Source organism: Mercenaria mercenaria, chromosome 12, assembly GCF_021730395.1.
Source record: "Mercenaria mercenaria strain notata chromosome 12, MADL_Memer_1, whole genome shotgun sequence".
Classification (NCBI taxonomy): Eukaryota; Metazoa; Mollusca; class Bivalvia; order Venerida; family Veneridae; genus Mercenaria; species Mercenaria mercenaria.
This window is the reverse complement of record NC_069372.1, coordinates 15471509-15491339: the sequence shown is the minus strand read 5'-3', so window position 1 is coordinate 15491339 and position 19831 is coordinate 15471509. Positions and strand designations below refer to the sequence as shown.

At 32.9% G+C, this 19831-nt stretch overlaps 1 protein-coding gene across 4 annotated transcripts in view; it reads left to right on the top strand.

Moving 5' to 3' along the window:
• Positions 1 to 2795: 2795 nt before the first annotated feature.
• LOC123533626 (golgin subfamily A member 3-like) overlaps positions 2796 to 19831 on the top strand; it is a 46808-nt gene continuing 29772 nt past the window's right edge. The window contains exons 1-4 of one of the 4 annotated variants that reach the window (XM_045315351.2): positions 2796 to 2893; positions 15608 to 15704; positions 16100 to 16214; positions 17114 to 17422. In XM_045315351.2, coding sequence (XP_045171286.2) covers positions 15648 to 15704; positions 16100 to 16214; positions 17114 to 17422 — 481 coding nt within the window. In that variant the 5' untranslated portion in view covers positions 2796 to 2893; positions 15608 to 15647. Of the gene's footprint in view, positions 2894 to 15607; positions 15705 to 16099; positions 16215 to 17113; positions 17429 to 19831 lie in introns of those variants that run through there. The other 3 variants (XM_045315350.2, XM_045315353.2, XM_045315354.2) reach the window with 3 other exon arrangements.

The following is a 19831-nucleotide window of genomic DNA, read 5'->3' as shown; positions in this document are numbered from 1 at the left end:
AATGGTAAGAGATCAACAATTCAAAAAGGTGCAAGGAACTTACTTGAAATAAATTAATCGTATATCTGGGAATAAGTTTATGTTTAGTCCGTTCTGATTGGTCAGTAATGTAAAAATGAACCAAGAGTCACCAAATGCCCAGTACTTGTGTCGATGTGGAGTTAGACCAACAAAAAATAACAAAACAAAAAAAAACAGTTAAATCTAATTTAGTGATTGATCGATCGATTGATCAATCAATCAATCAGTTGGTCGGCCAGTTAATTGATCAATTGGGAGGGAGGGAGGCACGCAGGCAGTCGGATGGATGGATGCAATAATGGATGGTTGGATGCAATAATGGTTGGATTTGTTCATTTCTTTTAACTGAGTAGTGACCAACAATTCAATAAGATGCAAGGAATTTACTTGAAATAAGTTAATCGTATCATACTATATCTGGGAATAAGGTTATGCTTAGTCCGTTCTGATTGATCAGTAATGTAAAAGAGAACCAAGAATTAATTTTGCACCGTAATTGAACCTTTTAATTAATAATGCAAGTGCGTTCAGAGTATCTAATTATACATTTTGACAATATTTGCAACATTTGATTTGTATTGAAAAACGTTCCCTGTTACGGCTTTCTCCTGTCATGCCAACGATATAAACAGGGGTTCATATCATTCACGAACAAAACAAAAGTATCACTATTCATATGTTAAAAAAGCCTATCTGTTGTCAACTGGACGAGTATACTGGTTTGACAGATAAGACATTCAAACGTCGGTAAGAGCCGGGAATTCTGATTACTTTGGAATATGTGTTCATTATGTTTGTTTGTTTTCCATTTATTTCCATAAGGACATTTTCTTAGCATGTAAACTGTAAATATGTCTACTTCAGTAATAGGTTAATCAATGTCTCTATTTTATTATCACAGCAGCGTTGTTTGTGCCGTGTGGCGGCCGTAAAAAGTCTCCCCGTGCATTCAATCAGGGCTGTTATATTTCGATCTTCTCAGATCGTTCAGCATGACTTTTATGTTGTGTTATTGGTACCGTTTAGTTTTTCAGCATAACCGTTTCGGCCTGGTTGTTTCCAATACTCCCGCTTTCATAGCTTTGGGTATTGTTTAATCACCCCATGGATATGGTGCCTGCTTTTTAATTTTGTCTTTTGACAGTTCCTGTGATATGCAGGCTCCATAACCTCAGATCCCCTTTCTAAATTCCAGTTTGTTTAGTTCTGCCCATTGTTTTCTCGTTTGGGGCAAACCTATTACTTCATCTGGGAACCAAACGCCGCTTTTCATGGAATTACAAGCCACAACCCGTGTATCATTGAAGGTTCCATGTTCACCGCCGTTTGAATACATCTGCAGATGCCTCTAAATTGCTTTTTGTACTTTTAGCATGTGTAAATGTTGAGTTCTGCTCAACCCGAGGCTAGAGGGCGTGGACGGTAGCATGCATTTCCACTACCGTCCGTGAACAGGCTCAGCAACATTTTCGTATTTGTCGTGTTGAGCGACCTGTGAAGTTTCCACTTTTTCTATTCTATTTTATATGCACTTGGTGCTATTCCAACTATTTATTATATTATTATTGTAAGTATTAATAATTACTACTATTTCTATGCTTTCATGATATTTTTTATTATTTAACCTGACTTATGTATACTAGTACTTTAAACCTTGTCATAGATCTATATTAGTAATTTAATCTAAATTTCTTAATATTTTACTTAACATATAGGTTTTAAATATGTTTAAACATATTATTATGCCTTCCTTTTTAGCTGCTTTATCATTATTAATCTCTGTTTTATATATGTTTGTCGGAAAATAGCTCATGAGCTAATGTTAACTTGTTATATGTAAAGCTTCTTGTATCTTGTATCTGTTTTTCATTCGTTATTTTGTTGGAACGAAAATAGTTCTTGGAAAAATGTGCTTAGATGTGTACTTTTTGATTAATGGAAGGTCGTACATGCCAAAGTCTATGGCTTATCACTGCCAAATCAAATGTAAGCCTACGCAGGTCTAGAAGTCATAAGTAGTCCAAATATAAATAGTCATAATCTTTCTTCCTTTCCTTGTGCCCTTTTTCAATAGCATAGTGTTTTCTTTTACTCTTCTGCGTTTCAATATGTATGTGCAGCATTCTATCAAATCGGCATGTTCCTATCGCATGCTAGGTGAAAATAGCGGCATAAGATTTTTATATCTCGAAAGAACAGATTGAAAGAAGCAAAAAGGAGTAAATTCAGCGGGTTATATTTAATAAAGTTTTCTTGGATATGGTGCCTGCTTTTTAATTTTGTCTTGTGACAGTTCCTGTGATATGCAGGCTCCATAACCTCAGATCCCCCTTCTAAATTCCAGTTTGTTTAGTTCTGCCCATTGTTTTCTCGTTTGGGGCAAACCCATTATTTAATCTAGGGACCATACGCCGCTTTTCATGAAATTACATGCCACAACACGTGTATCATTGAAGGTTCAATCAAACCGAGCCTGCAACATTTTCGTTTTTGTCGTGTTGAACAATCTGTACGTGGAGTTTCCACTTTTTCTATTTTCTTACGTAAAGTTAACACCCCTTTCCTTTTTTCTATCGTATCAGAATAGGTATTTACGAGAATTATAGTTTCTGATATGCTAGAAAATGTCTGGAAAAAAAAACGTTATTAAGTCTGTAGAATTTTATATAAAATAAAAGACAGCCAGATTTACCTTAGCGATGTTCAGTCTGGTGCTCTCGTACCTAATACCGAACATCATAATTTAGCCTGGGCTAACTGCTGGTTCCGTATGGCGACGCGAAAAGGGGAAAAGCGTTTATGATATTAAGAACCAGTAAGTTTTGACACGAAACCCAGCACCGTTTTGTTTTGACAGATGTGTTTGGAGATGGTAAATACATGTTAATTCTTGTTATATGTGTGTGTTTTATACATTAGGCAATTACTAACTCTCTACTCTAGCTAATTTACTCTACAGAACAGCACTCGATTAAACGGTACGGGTAAGAAAGCATAGATCATCAGCCGGCCCAGCGAAAACAAATTGCAGTGCTTTAGGGTATAGCGGATAGCTAACTAATTTTTCCTGCATTCCAATTCAAAGAAATGAAAAAAGTAGGTTTTTTTTTCAGTATATCCGACAGAAAACATCTATTCTTCTTAAAACATTCAGCTTTTAATAGAAATTCATGTGTTTTTTCTCTCCAAGCCATTCTTTACGTATGTGCTGATTTAGGGTGTACAGGATAGCTTTGGTCGTTTTTTCCATTATTAGTTTAAAATCCACATCTAAACAAACTTTCCAAGACTTCTTTACTATAAATCAGAATAATAATGTATTCTCTTTTCAAAAACATTCAGCTTTTTAAATTTCTATCAAATACTTTTCATTCACTGACGTTTTTTACATATGCACTGATTTAGTCTATAGGGGATAGCTTTATTTTACATTTGATGACATATGAAAAATAACACAACGAGCAAATATTTAAAATGTATGTCAGAATGTCTGTTTGCGTGCCAGTAAAAGAATGATATGAAAATTTATACAATAATTCAAAGAGCTATAAAAATAAATATACTTCTTTGAATAATTCAAGTTTAAATATAAAATTTATCAACCTATCCTCTATACCCTAAAATCCGCTATACCCTAAAGCACTGTATGCGATTAATTTTTCAACAATCATAATGTATTTCATCCCTTAGAAAGATCAGTAATAGAACACAAAACTTGCTGGTTCGTGATTAATTTTGAATTGTAAATAATTAGGTATAATCTTATTGTTATTAAAAATAATAGATACAGACGATTACTGCAAAAAAAATAATGTGTAGCATCATACCGATGTAATAGGAGCGGAAAAATGTGCAGCCCGATACAGGACTCGAACCTGCGACCTTCTGCTTGCAACTCTACCAACTGAGCTAATCGGACAGTCGATTTCATAGACTAATTATATACACTCTGCTACATTCCTCCCTCCTTTTTTTTCAAAGACAATCTCAGATTCGGCCCCTCAGATTCTTTTGACTATATAACCCATCCATTGCTTCACCCTAGCTCTAAGATTCCAAGGCTAGTCACGGCGATATTGCCCATAGAATAAAGTGTTAATAATAATTCAATTATATATATATATTCAATTATATATATATATGTTACGCGCATATAGCCAATCTGCGCATTTGGTAAATGGCGCAGCGCAAATAACCAATTTGTTATCTGCGCAACGATTTGTAAATCGGGCAACCTTACATATTTCTTATATGCGCAGGGTAACTGTCTTGCGCGTTTGGTAAATGAGTCTGCGCTTTTAACATATGGATGATATCTCCCGATAAAATTGAATATCATTAGAGGGTTAGACTTGTAGGCCTACATAAAACTGTTTAATTTTAAAGGAACTGACGGTGATCAGGCACGCGTAAAGGTGTGAATTGACTGTGCTTAATTTGTAAAGAACATTTTTTAAGGTAAATGAGCGTATTTATGCGGTAATTTCAATGAGATGCTCAAGTCCCTGGTAGTTTATGGACTAAAAATTTCTGTTGACGACGGTATTAAGAGTCATTTGTCATAGGTGTTAAAAACTTTAAAATGATACAAAATATCCAAAGTATATTCAATAACACAAGTTTTTTTATTTATTTTTTTATTATTTTTTTAACTTTTAAATGCCGTAGCCTGTGCGGGATGTCGATCCAGCGCTAATATCAAATCCTGAAATGACACCGATATTTCAAATATATTGATCATTTCTTACAGATCATATTGATATTTTTTAATGTTTTGTAGTACAAAAGAGTAATTTTCGCCAGAACGTGAACGAATTTTTGTTGCTGCGCAAGATGTGTCCTGCGCTAATAGAAAATCTGGAAATTACTCTGATAATATGAATAACTGCCATAAACCATGCTAACTTTTACATTGTTTAACAATTACAGACTGATATTGCAAATCTTGGTTTTTAAAATGTGTCATAAATTTATTTCAACATCAGTAAATTCATGGGAGTCGGTCACCAGGTTTCAATATCTGCAGTATGATACAGTATGCAATAAAATTCAAACATGCGTGAAGGTGTGATTTCCTTCGGATAGCCGCATCGTCCTCTCTATTCTTTTTATAACTAAAGTATTTTCACTTCATTCGATCACATGCAGTCATTTTATACCGGATATAGAACATAAAGTAAACTTACATAACAGACTGAATTGCCACACACTTACCACAATTCACCATATCGCCTTTTTTCATCATATTAAAAAACCGCAATTCTTTTTTACCAACGTGAGCATATCTCTTGACATGGCCAAGATTAAAAATAAAACAAAAATAAGCAGAATTAAAAGACGATTCTTACAAATCTTTTATACTTATAATCATTTTTTAATGTTTTATAGTCATGATAGTGAGACAGATAGAATAACTAATAAGTTTCGTCAAAATGTGAACGAAATTTCACATTTTGAAGGTGCGCAAGATGTGTGTCCTGCGTTAATAGAACTCTGAAAATACTCCAATAACTTGAATATCTTTTATAAACCATTTTAACTTTTACTTCGTTTTCCGATTACAATCTAAAAATGTAGCTTTTGAAAATCTCAATATAATGTTTTATCCGTAGCCTGCACGGGATGTTGTTCATGCGCTAATAGCAAATTCTGAACTGAGGCCGATATTTCAAACATATTTCAATTCTAAAAGATACTATTTATGTAACTTTATAAAAAAATGTTTTCGGAGTAGAAAAAAAATAGAAAGAAGCGTGATTTCCGTCATAACGGGAACGAAATATTACACTTGTTATCTGCGCAAGATGTGTTTGCCCTGCGCTAATAAAAAATCTGGAAATAATCCTGATAACTTGGATATATCTTTCATAAACCATGCTAACTTTATCATTGTTTTGTGATTACAGGCTGTAATTGTAGCTTTTGCCAAAAGAATATTTTGTTACATCTGTATCTTGCGCGGGATGTCGGCCCTGCTCTAATAAAAAATCTGGAAATGATCCTGATTACTTGAGTATCTTTCATAAACCATGCTAAATTTAACTTTCTTTTATGGTTACAGACTAAAGTTGTAGCTTTTGCAAAGACAAATATAATTTTAATTCTGTAACCCGCGCGGGGTGTCAGTTTTGCGCTAATAGCAAATCCTGAATTTAAATATATTTAATTTATAAAGGCATATCATTTATTACCTTTTAAAAATGTACGGTAGTAGAAATAGGTAGAAACAAGAGTGGTTTCTGTCATAACGAGAACGAAAAATTATATCTTTTATCTGTGCAAGACGTATGTCCTGCGCGAATAGAAAGTTTTAACATTACTCCGATAATTTCATACGCTATGTCAACTTTAATTTTGTTATTACAATTACAGACTAAAATTGTAGCTAGAATATTTACTTCTACATAATTCGCGGGATGACGGTCCTGCACTAATCGCAATTCCTGAAATGTCAACAATATACCAAATATATGTCATTTCTTACAATTCTAATTGATATTATTTTTTTTCATGCTTTTATAATGCAAAATAAATAGAATAACGAGTAAATTCCATCAAAACGTGCACCAAAATTTACATTTTGTAGCTGCGCAAAATGTGTGTCCTGCTCTAATAAAAAATCTGAAAATTACTCTGTTTACTAGAATATCTTTCATAAACCATGTAAATTTTATCATTGTTTTACGGGCTGAAAGTCTAGCTTTTGCCAAAATGAATATCTTGTTACATCTGTAACCGGCGCGGGATATCGGTCCTGCGCTAATAGCAAATCCTGAAATGATGCCGAAACTTCAAATATATAATTTTATTTCTAAAGCATTCTATTTTATGTACTTTTTTCTAAGAAAAAAGAAGAAGAAACAAACTGTTTTTGTGGTAGAAAATAAATAGAAAAAGGAGTGAGTTCTGTCATGAACAGTACGAAATATTACTTTTTTCTCTGCGCAAGGTATGTGTCCTGCGCTAATGGAAAATCCGGATATTACTCCGATAGCTTTAACTTTGCTTTACGAGTCCAAACTAAAATTATAGTTTCTGCAAAGCAGAATATAACGTTACATCTGTAACCTGCGCGGGATGTCAGTCCTTCGCTTATAGCTAGTTTGACCCTTATCATGCTGGACACGATTGATTCTGCCTCTGCTACTCGTTGAGTTGGTCGGCCTACACGTGGTTAAACAGTTAAAATTATGGAAAGAAAAAATATGGCATTTCCTTTGCGTATGAACTTGTGATTCAATCAGTGTTATATTTCACATTAAGGGATAAATTAATTTTCAATGTTTTTTTTTTTTTTTTTTTTTTTTTTTTTTTAAATTGGTGACGTAATACTATAATAAACATTTGTTGGCTATAAACTCTTGATAAACAGAAGAGAACAGAACATATCTTTTATTAGCTTTGTACATAATACATCAAAAATATAGAATTGACATTTGCATAACATATACTATTACATCAGATCTGACTATATGATAAAATTATAATAAATTTACAGATCATGAAAAGGATGATCATATAAAGCGCAAACTATGACATTGTGGACAGGCGATCTATGAAAATGTATATATTATCTTGCTTTGATGATAAATCGTCTGTAGCGAATTCCTGTGAATGTTTAGTATTAGAAAATAGTGTTTATTTCCTTAACCTTTTAAAGTATTAAGCAATACATTTGATAGTTGTGAAAGATAGTAAATAGAAGGGTCACACATTAAACCGGAATCCACCTAAAAACCGGAATACACCGGAATACACTTTGCATAACCGGAATACACCTGTATTTTTTAATTTAAAGGTATTTTTGAAGTGTTTTTGATATAATTCAATCATATTTATCATAAATAATTAACATACGAAAGGAAAATAAAATACGTTCACGCAAAATGATTTTATACGAGATTGAAATTCGGCAACCGCGCCGGAAATTTCCATAACCGAAATACACCCTTATTTTATTAATAAATGGTATTTTGTAGTGTTTTTTTTTCCAGAAATCATTCGTGTTTAATATAAATAATAAGTTTACAAAAGGAAAATAAAATACTTAACACAAAACGATTTATACGAGATTGAAATTTGGCGACCGCTCGGGAAATTACCATAACCGAAATACACCCGTATTTCTTCAACAAATGGTATTTTTGAAGTGGTTAATGACTGAGTCCAAACATATTTATCATAAATAATTAATTTTCGAAAGGATATTAAAATACTTTTGCGCATTACGTCTTGTACACGATTGAAAATCGGCGTGCGCACTGAAAATTTGCGCATTCGTGAATGAATTTCCATGTCCTAAAATTCTGTAATATACACCCGTATTTCTTAAATCAATCGTATTTTTAGGGTTTATGACAGAATTAAATCATATCTAAAATGAATAATTAATTTACAAAAGCAAATTAAAACGCGCAAAACGTTTTTATACGAGGTTCAAAATTTGTTGAGCGCACGGGAAATTTGCGCTCTCTTGGATGAACCACAATCGCCATAATTTTGTTAGCTTTCAACTTAGGTAGGTTAATTTCTTTCAAGTTTCAATTTTTTAGTTCAAATTATTTCAAAATATCTTTTTATGCTAATATGATATTCCTTTATGACATATTTCAGGTAACAGAGGAATTATTTTACTGCCATGAATGAAGAAATAATGATACTTATATAAATTCTGAGTTGTTAAAATCATCGTTTTTTTCTCTCTCTTTCAGACCACTCTTTATTTACTGAACTTTAATAATAACCAATATGAAATATACTTTTAAATCTTATTGCTTATCATTCTGTTAAAAGTACCTTATAATTGTTAATAACGAACAGGCATGTTATTCGATTGTCACCTGTCAATCAACAAGTTGAGCATGTTGAGTGGACTCTGATTGCTATAGTATCAATCAAAATATTTAAAGAAAGTTAAAGATGTTTTTACGGCTTTTCGTTGTCAAAATAATCTGCCGTCGAGTAAATATGCTTCATTCAATAATATGATATATTAACCATAAACAAAAATATTTGGTGACAGTTACACGCCTGGAAAATCATACCAAGGGCAATATGCATTAATATATAAATGTGCCTTCTATGGTGTATCTGGAATGTCAACTCGTAAAAAAAATAGGCCAATGTATGATTAAATCTGCAATTCATCGCTGTTTTAGTAAAACATTGAATAAGTGTTGATACGTTTAAGTATATATGTATATGCATAAGCTTTTCGTGTGCCAAAATAAAAATTATACTGAATGTACCTGTTTTTTTTTTTCTCAATTTTTCAATTTGCAATAATATCTACAATTAAATGAAATTAAATAAAAGCTTATCATATTTAACTGCACTTCCCTCGTTAGACATTATTTGTCACATGTCACTTGTGTGTGCTTTCAAATATACTGATTAATTGATTATCAATAGGTGTGATAATCCAATCAAACTCTATCGGGACTAATCAGAGACACGTGTTTGTTACGCCGCATATATTCAAAGGATATTAATTTTGCTTTGACAATGAACGCAGTAAACGTTTTTATATTTATATATTAAACATGATATAATTCTTTTGAAAACTGATTTTTCAAAATATATTTTCTTCTTAAACATGTTATATTATCAGATTAATTCTAAGGAAATAATTCAATTAGTTCCAAAAATAAACATATGGCCGGTCTTTTCCGATCAGCGCGTCTTATGCGCTGACATGTGTTTTGTGTATAATTCATTTAAAAATCGAATATTGATATTGTTTTCTCAATTTATTTTCTTTTTTATTTGTTATACGAAATCTGAAGAAATAATTTCCAATAATAAACACGTGACATGCCCCTTCCGATCATGTTATGTCCTTTCCGATCAGCGGTTTATGCCACTCGTATTTTGTCTATAATTCATTTTAAAATCGAAAATTGCTATTTTGTAATTCCTAATTTATTTTCTCTTTTATTTGTTAAATGAAATATGAAGAAACAATTAATAATTTCAAATATTAAATAAACATATGACAAGCCCTTTCCGATCATGTTAAGCCCTTTCCGATCAGCGCGGTTATGCCATGACCCGTATTTTGTCTATAATTCATTTATAAATTGAATATTGATATTTTTTTATCATAAATTATTTTCTTTTTTTTTTTCATTTTTTAATTTCCAATAATCAACATTCCGGTATCTAGTCAGAGCGACGTAAGCGTGCAGCATTTCCGTAAGCTCGCCGAATTTCAATCTCGTATAAAATCGTTTTGCGTTAAAGTATTTCATTCTGCTTTTGTAAACTAATTATTTTATATTATACTAAAATGTTTTCTGCAATAGCCCCTATAAAAATACCATTTATTATTGAAATACGGGTGTATTTCGGTTATGGAAATTTCCGGCGCAGACGCCGAACTTCAATCTCGTATAAAATTATTTTGCGTGAACGTATTTTACTTTCCTTTCGTATATTAATTATTTATGATAAATATGATTAAATTATATCAAAAATACTTCAAAAATACCTTTAAATTAAAAAATACAGGTGTATTCCGGTTATGCAAAGTGTATTCCGGTGTATTCCGGTTTTTAGGTGGATTCCGGTTTAATGTGTGACCGAAATAGAATAAAGTTTAGAAAAGATCACTTTTACATTTTTCTATTGTAGCCCCGTACGTCCAAAAGATCAGATAGCAAAGAAATATTCCTGTTTTGTTGAATTTTTTCTGTAACCTATACAACTGATAATGCATCTCATTACAATCCAGATGAAAGTTGCTTCTAAATGCAATACTGGTATGCTTAAGTCTGATGTAATTAAGTTTAATATTTTCAAGCAGTGATAGTAAACAAGTAAACATGGATATCAACTGTACTATATCAGGGTGTGTTACTTGTGCAAATTTTTGTCACTTTATATGTTTCATTCTAATATGCCTGCCTCTGTTAAAACACTCTCACGATAGAATGACGTCACGTTAACGTGCGTTGACGTCAAAGATTTTGTTGCGACAAAGAAAAAGCCCTTGTATATTTATCTACTATTTTAGATTAAGGCATACTAGTATTGGAATCGAAATAATTTATAGCAAAACCATGTTTTAACACTCTTTATACACTCGGGCGTTCATACGTCGTACAAAAAAATCACTCGGGATGCGCCCTCATGATATTATTACGCCCGACGTATAACCGCCCGTCGTGCATAAACATACATAGACTTACATCTGCGCAGATAACAAATGTAAAATTTCGTTCTCGTTATGACAGCAATCACTCTTTTTTCTATTCATTTTTACAGTACTCATTTGAAAGTAACATAAATAGTGTGTTTTATGAATGAAATATATTTGAAATACAGTGTAATTTCAAACTTTGCTATTAGCGCAGGACCGACCTCCCACGCAAGTTACAGGTGTAACATTATAGATCCATTTAGATTTGTAAAAAACAACTATAGTTTTAGTCTGTAATCGTAAATCAAAGTAAAAGTTAATATGATTTATAAAAGATATTCAAGTTATCGGAGTAATTTCCAGATTTATTATTAGCGCAGACACACATCTTGCGCAGATAAAAATGTAATATTTCGTTCTCGTTATGACAGAAATCACTCTTTTTCTATTCATTTTTTACAGTATTCATTTGAAAGTTACATAAATAGTATGTTTTATGAATGAAATATATTTGAAATACAGTGTAATTTCAAACTTTGCTATTAGCGCAGGACCGACCTCCCACGCAAGTTACAGGTGTAATATTATAGATCCATTTAGATTTGTAAAAAAAACTACAGTTTTAGTCTGTAATCATAAATCAAAGTAAAAGTTAATATGATTTATAAAAGATATTCAAGTTATCAGAGTAATTTCCAGATTTATTACTAGCGCAGACACACATCTTGCGCAGATAAAAAATGTAATATTTCGTTCTCGTTATGACAGAAATCACTCTTTTTCTATTCATTTTTTACAGTATTCATTTGAAAGTTACATAAATAATATGTTTTATGAATGAAATATATTTGAAATACAGTGTTATTTCGAACTTCGCTATTAGCGCAGGACCGACCTCCCACGCAAGTTACAGGTGTAACATTATAGATCCATTTAGATTTGTAAAAAAACTATAATTTTAGTCTGTAATCATAAATTAAAGTAAAAGTTAATATGATTTATAAAAGATATTCAAGTTATCAGTGTAATTTCCAGATTTATTATTAGCGCAGGCACAGATCTTGCGCAGATAAAAAATGTAATATTTCGTTCTCGTTATGACAGAAATCACTCTTTCTATTCATTTTTTACAGTATTTATTTGAAAGTTACATAAATAGTATGTTTTATGAATGAAATATATTTGAAATACAGTGTAATTTCAAACTTTGCTATTAGCGCAGGACCGACCTCCCACGCAAGTTACAGGTGTAACATTATAGATCCATTTAGAAAAATTATAGTTTTAGTCTGTAATTGTAAATCAAAGTAAAAGTTGATATGATTTATAAAAGATATTCAAGTTATCAGAGTAATTTCCAGATTTATTATTAGCGCAGACACACATCTTGCGCAGATAAAAAATGTAATATTTCGTTCTCGTTATGACAGAAATCACTCTTTTTCTATTCATTTTTTACAGTATTCATTTGAAAGTTACATAAATAGTATGTTTTATGAATGAAATATATTTGAAATACAGTGTAATTTCAAACTTTGCTATTAGCGCAGGACCGACCTCCCACGCAAGTTACAGGTGTAACATTATAGATCCATTTAGATTTGTAAAAAAAAATATAGTTTTAGTCTGTAATCGTAAATCAAAGTAAAAGTTAATATGATTTATAAAAGATATTCAAGTTATCAGAGTAATTTCCAGATTTTCATTTAGCGCAGGGCACCGAACACATATCTTGTGCAGCTACAAAATATAAAATTCGTTTATGTTTTGATGAAAATTAGGTCTACTCTTTATTCAATCGATTTTGTACTATAAAATAATAATAATAACATAGATAAGATTTGTAAGAATTTTCTTTTAATTCTGTGACTTTTTTATTTCATCTTTTATCTTAGACATGTTGAGAGATTTGCTCCCGTTGGTAAAAAGAATATTATTGTGAAATTTCAAGATATTTCAATATAATAAAAATAATGTTTTGCCAAGTGTGTGCTCGGGTGAAGTAGAAAATTATAAAAATAGCATAAAACATACCAGAGGACGACCTGTGCAAGCTGGAGGAAATCACACCTTCACGCATGTTTGGGTTTTATTGTATCTTGTATAAGATCGGAGGTATTGAAACCTGGTGACTGACTGCTGTGAATTTACTGATGTAGAAACAAATTTATGACACATAATTTAAGTACCAAGATATTCAGCATTTGACATCTATATTTATTGATAAATTGACCAACTGGATGATTTATCAAACACAAAATGCAAATTTCCGATAATATATAAAGTTACATTTGTTATTTGTGCTGCGCATTTGGTAAATCGCGCAGGTTAAATTTATCCTCCGCAACAATTGGTAAATCGTTGCGCATATAACCAACGTACAAATATTTGTTATATGCGCTGCGCGTTTGGTAAATAGCGCAGATTGGTTATTTGCGCTCAACATATATATTATATATCAACTTGTGTATGATACGTTAGAAACACTACAAAATTGTTTCAAAATTCAGATTTTCATAATAAAGTACATGTTCTCTGAAAATAAGTCCAAAATAATCTCATGTTCAGGACAACATTTCTGTCTAAAATAGTTAACATATTCACATATTTTAATTTTATTACACCTTCATATTAAATACATAGTAGTATTATGCTATTTTTTTTATAAGATTAAGAAACAACTTTATTCTGATGTGTTTTGATTGCCTGGATGCATATAACTGAGTAAAATCAGTCTTATAAAATGACAATAATATTTATTTAAATTTTTTTTTTAAGAATTGTTTTATTTGTTGTTTAAATCTGTGCATGATAAAATTTAGCATTTTATGAATATTGTTTAGCCAAAACAAAATCTGATGATCTTATGGTCATTTGTTTTGTGTCTTCAATTCAACAGTCTGTTAAAAATATGACTGTATGAGAATTTACACAAATTAACTTTGTTGTGTAGCTACTTCAATTTACTTACAAAGAGTGCAAATTCCACACATATTAACACATATTTGATGTCATATGTTACTAATTAACAACAATATCCCAAGTAAAAAAACTTACAAAATCAATGTTATCTCTCAAAACATCTCTAGGTATTCAGGGATAGATTGGCTTACCAGCCTCCTAGGTGGCTGAAAGATAAATATCAGCAGAGTAGAAGTGGAGATAATGCTTTAGGGTAGAATGAGTTGATAGATCATATCCTTTTTCATACCCCGTCAAAGAAGGAGGGATATTGATTTGCATGCATGCATGTCCATGTGTTTGTCTGAAATGGAAAATGCTTATAATTCAAATGTATTTTAACTAGAATCACCAGACCTCAAAATTTAATAATTATAATTAGCATGTACGTGGCCTTTGCTCACATATATTATTTTCCCCTTTTACATAGTAAAAGCAGAGTTTTTCTCCTTAATTTGCCAAAAGGTAGGGATATTTGACTGTATCTGTGTAACCTATGATGGATCTTCATGAAATTTTACACAAACCTAGATCACTATTGGATGGTGGTGCACAATTTTCATCAAGTCTCAAGATCACTTTAGTAAGTTGCGAGTTATTGCCCTTTAATTGTTTTATAATTCATTAATTCCCACATAACAAAGTAATCCATAGAATGTTTTTATGGAATTTTAGATTGATATAGATCTATATAGGGCAGTAGTGCATGCTGATGTTTCTTCAGATCTCTTCAGTAACTACTAAGTTATTGTCCTTTAATAGTTCTTAAATTCACACAAAACAAATTACCGGTAGCCCATTGATGGATCTTCATGAAATTTAATACTAATATAGGGTGATTGTACATATACAATTGTACATATTTATTAACAAGAATGAAAGAAGAACTATGAAACAGCATAATTATTAACTGTTTATCAATTAATTTAAGAGATAAGCGATGGAAACGTAGAATGAAGTAAGTAGAGCTTCCTAGTCTAGGATGGGCAAAGCATTGTGTATCTGTATGAGTATGGTGTTCAGTTACAAATTCATAGTGAAATCGTGTCATAACAAGATTCATTAATAAAGTAAAAAAAACAGAAATGTAAAAATGAAAACTCATTTACAGAGCACACGCCTGCTGGACCCGGTTGTTCGAAACTTTAACCAGCTGTTAAACTAACCGCCTGTTAAATTTTGAATCAAAATACTAGTCTTGGTGGGAAACACTAGTGCGATGTTATAGTTTTACTGTAAAGACATTTTGGTGTTCATAATAATTAGCTCATACATTTGTTTTTCAAAGTTTTCTAAAATGTCGAAATATAACTAAAAGTTAATCGACTGTTAGCTAAATCGCCTGTTAAAGTTTTGAACAACTGGGCCCAGCTCTTTACATTGTTGGGGAGAATTAGGACAATTTTTTTTTCTTTTCACTGACAAAGCAGTATTCAAGACTATTAATCTAATCTGATATTAACTGTTATTTGTTTTTCTATTCAGGTGCCGAATATTGTGTCAAGCTTTGAGACCCGAGCTGTAAATGGAGCCATATAATCTGAGACTTCAGCAGCTAACCTTTAATGAAGACCAGCTTCAGGTGATACTTTCAGCTTGCTATCGTATAAGCAGAGTAGTGGCTTGTGAACATAACACTTTTTACTGGTTTTGAAATCTGAATCAGAGGTCCATTTTACTGTCAATTCTTACAGATTGTTTATTGGTCATCAAAACTAAACAAAATTATGTGTCTTTAATTATTAAAATTATTTATGATGATATTTATGTCCGATTACTCTCAAAAGAATTTCAGAAAAAATTGTGCCATTCTTGGACATTAACCATCACTACCAGCTTGTATTAAATATTTTGGTTTTTGCAGTTCTTGACAGTTCTTAATGAGTTTGGCTTACAGTTTTATTGACATGGAAGTGATTACTGTACAACAAGCCTCTAGCAACATGATAAACAGTATCTTGTTATTTGTTCTAACAGGATGGTAGCCTTGATTCATTCAGCAATGTGATACACTATGACTCAGCTCTGTTAGACCAGACCACAGGCAAGAAACAAAGTACAACAGAGGTTGAGAACTCCATACAGTTTGCATGTAAGTATGCAACAGGTGTCTAGCATGATATCTGCATGTGAATGAGGAGGTCAGGATCACACTACAGGTCCAGGCAGATGACACCTTAGCCCCTCTGATTTTGGATAAAGAGGCAGCCTATATATGACCAAATAGGAGGCTAAGAAATTTGCAACAGTGAACTGATTTTTGTTTGTTTCAGCAGTAATTTTACTTCCATTGTCATTGTTCCAAGACTGTATTTTGTGTATTATATATATCTGAACAGTGGAACACTGCTTGCTTGAGCTTTGATAACTCGAGAGCTTACTTGAGCAATTCATGCTGTCTCCAGTTGGTTTTTATACTTTCTATGTTTGGATAATTCGAAATTCTCAATAATGTCAAAGACTTCAGGGTTTTGCCCATCTGCTTGAAACCTTGAGCTGTCAGTGTTATACTGTGGATATGTAATTTATATATATACTACAAGCACCTGTCTGTATGTGTGTAACTTCATAAGGATTGTGAGAAGGCAGTTATTGCTACCATGTTGTAGAATATTTATAGTATTGTTTCATTAAGCAAAATTGAATGTACTGTTGTCATCGATCTTCCTGTTCAAACCAACTCGTTCAAACGTCTTAGGCTTGATGAAAAGAGCATGTTGAAAAATATCACCCTAACTGGGGGAGTAGCTTTAAAATAGAAGAAAATAGTGTCGTTTGCATTTCATCTTTACGTGTGAAACTGAAGACTTTATCAAACTGTTAACTTCTTATAATGAAACTTAGGTCAGTAATGGACTGAAAATAGAACATGAACAAAGAAAGATACAAGCAGTAGTACCCTCACGGTCCTAGAAGTTGCACAATGTTTTTATGTTCCGTTTTTCACTACATATATCACGCTATTTGTTTCACCGCATGTTTCTGGTGCAGGGTTAAACCCAAAGCAAGCTCATAAATCCCAGAAGCTTTTCCTTCCTACACCATTCCAAGAAGTGCAGACAACTCTATCCTCCAAAGAGAGTTTCCTCCCTTCCCCATTCCAAGACCAGCATCCTCAGCAAGATTTGCAAGCTGGACAAAATATTGATCAGGTAGCTGAGAAAAAGACTGACGATTTTGCTACAGAGATTAATCAGCTTATCAAAGACGTATACTCCGAGGTCGAAGTACCGTTTAATCCTCTTCAGGAACAGAAAACTATCCCTGACTGGATATTTCTTCAGCAAAGCTTGCACCAAGGTGAAGGTTAGAGCTAGTTTTGCATTATATTGAAGCTTTTTTGTTTTGTTTTCTTGATTAATATTTGCTTTACATGTAATAACATAAGTTGGTTATTTCTTTGGCAGATTGGTCAGTGATTTTGCTTTGTAACCACTGCTTTCAAAATGATGTCTCTGTGAATACAGTTTTAATGTCTTTGAAGATAGGGTACACCCAGATTGTTATCTCATTATTTATGAAGTCCGCCCGCTTAGCTCAGTAGGTAAGAGCGTTGGTCTACGGATCGCGGGGTCGTGAGTTCGATCCTCGGGTGGGGCGTATGTTCTCCGTGACTATTTGATAAATGACATTGTGTCTGAAATCATTAGTCCTCCACCTCTGATTCATGTGGAGAAGTTGGCAGTTACTTGTGGAGAACAGGTTTGTACTGGTAAAGAATCCTGGAAAACTGGTTAGGTTAACTGCCCGCCGTTACATGACTGAAATACTGTTGAAAAATGGCGTTAAACCCAAAACAAACAAAACAAAATCATTATTTATGTTCGTTATGTACTCTTTTAGCAGCGTAATATTTTGAACTGCATAGGAATAACCAGCTATTGTTATACTTAAAGGAAAGCACTCAACACAAGTAAGGGAAAATAAGAGTATACAAAACATAGGTATTGTTAAAACTGAGAAAAAAAAAACTGAGACAGAACCTTTAAAGGAACTTGTTAACCAATAAAACTAGGCAGTGGTTTCCATGTGCTTCAGTAAAGCTTTATAACTTCAGTGCTGATATTCCGCTTTTACGTGAATTCAGTTAAAATTAAGTCTTCAAAAACATTTTGGGATGTTTTGTCAGTCTTTCAGTTTGTCAATGGCACACATTCAGTATTTTATAGCAGGAGTTGTATTCTTTGATGCAGTTTGATTACTAGGTCATACGTGTTTGCACGTTTTCAACCCAAAATTTCTCTACTTGCAAAATTACCTTTCTACTTTTTGATTATGTTTTGTTTTAGCTTGAGCTCACGTGTTTCTTATACAAGACACACTTAAATATGGGACCCTGAATTAAGGTTACAAAACGCAATAATGTTTACAAACATGATGTTTATGAAAACGAACTGTACCTAAAACGTGTCCCACATTGAGTATTTTATAGTTGAAGGTGTGTTTATTGATACCCAAAGTAGCTGGGTCATTCATTGAATATTTGCCTTAGTTTGTTGTCATGTTTTGTCATAGCTTATCAACTGAAATAATTTATGCCTTCATACGATAATAAAAGGCCTCAGTTGCTGAGTGGTTAAAGTGGCTGACTTTGAACCATTTACTCCATACCGATGTGGCTTCAAGGCTCAGTCGGCGTGTAAAATACATCATGTGAGCTGGCTTAGCGAAGGTTGGTTGTTCTACCCAGGTGCCTGCCCATAATGAAATATTGCATGAAAGGGCACATGGGGTCTTCCACCACCATCAAAGCTGGAAAGTGGCCATATGACCTATAACTGTGTCGGTTTGATGTTAAACCCAACTAAAAAAAATTCATACGACAATATGCAAAAATTTCATGAAAGTTTCAGCTATGTCAGTCCAGTTCAAGAACAAGGTCATGTGGTGAGATCAAAGGTCAAATAAAAATTTACACATAATTATATTGCATGTTTACCACTTATCAAATAATGCAGATTGTTTTATGTGTTAAGCAATGAGGCTATAGCACTGTTATGAATTATGCTTTGCGTAAAAGAAATGATATAATTCAGCTTAAAAGTTTCCTGCTTCTTTCATAATGGTCTGTTGTATGTTGTGTTGTGTTGGGTGTTTTCAGTTTTTAAGGGCATTGCAAGCTGAGTTTGTATTTGTTATTGCATGCATGTTTTTATATTGGTTAACCTTTAGCCTGCTAAATTTATAAAATGGACTGGTCTGTCGTTCAATTTGAGCAGTACCATTTATTATTCGAAGGGGTGTTCAATGAAAATTTCATGTCTGAATAGCAAACAGTGCAGACCACGCAGGCTGATCTTGGTCTGCACTAGCTGCAAAGATAAAATCACTTGCCCCCAGCAGGTTAAAGGTTAAAAGATTTTTGTAACCAGCGCAGTGATTTTGTCTGTCAGTATGGTGTATGTATTTGGTAAGGGTCTGTGAGAAATAATGTTTAACTGTTTGTTTAATGGCACAGGGGGCCTCCGTGGCCGAGTGGTTAGAGTCGTTGACTTCAAACCATTTGCCCCTCATCGATGTGGGTTCGAAACCTCATTTGGGGCGTAGAATTCTTCACGTGAGGAAGCCATCCAGCTGGCTTACGGAAGGTCGGTGGTTCTACCCAGGTGCCCGCTCGTGATGAAATAGTGCACGGAGGGGCACCTGGGGTCTTCCTCCACCATTAAAGCTGGAAAGTCGCCATATGACCTAAAATTGTGTCGGTGCGAC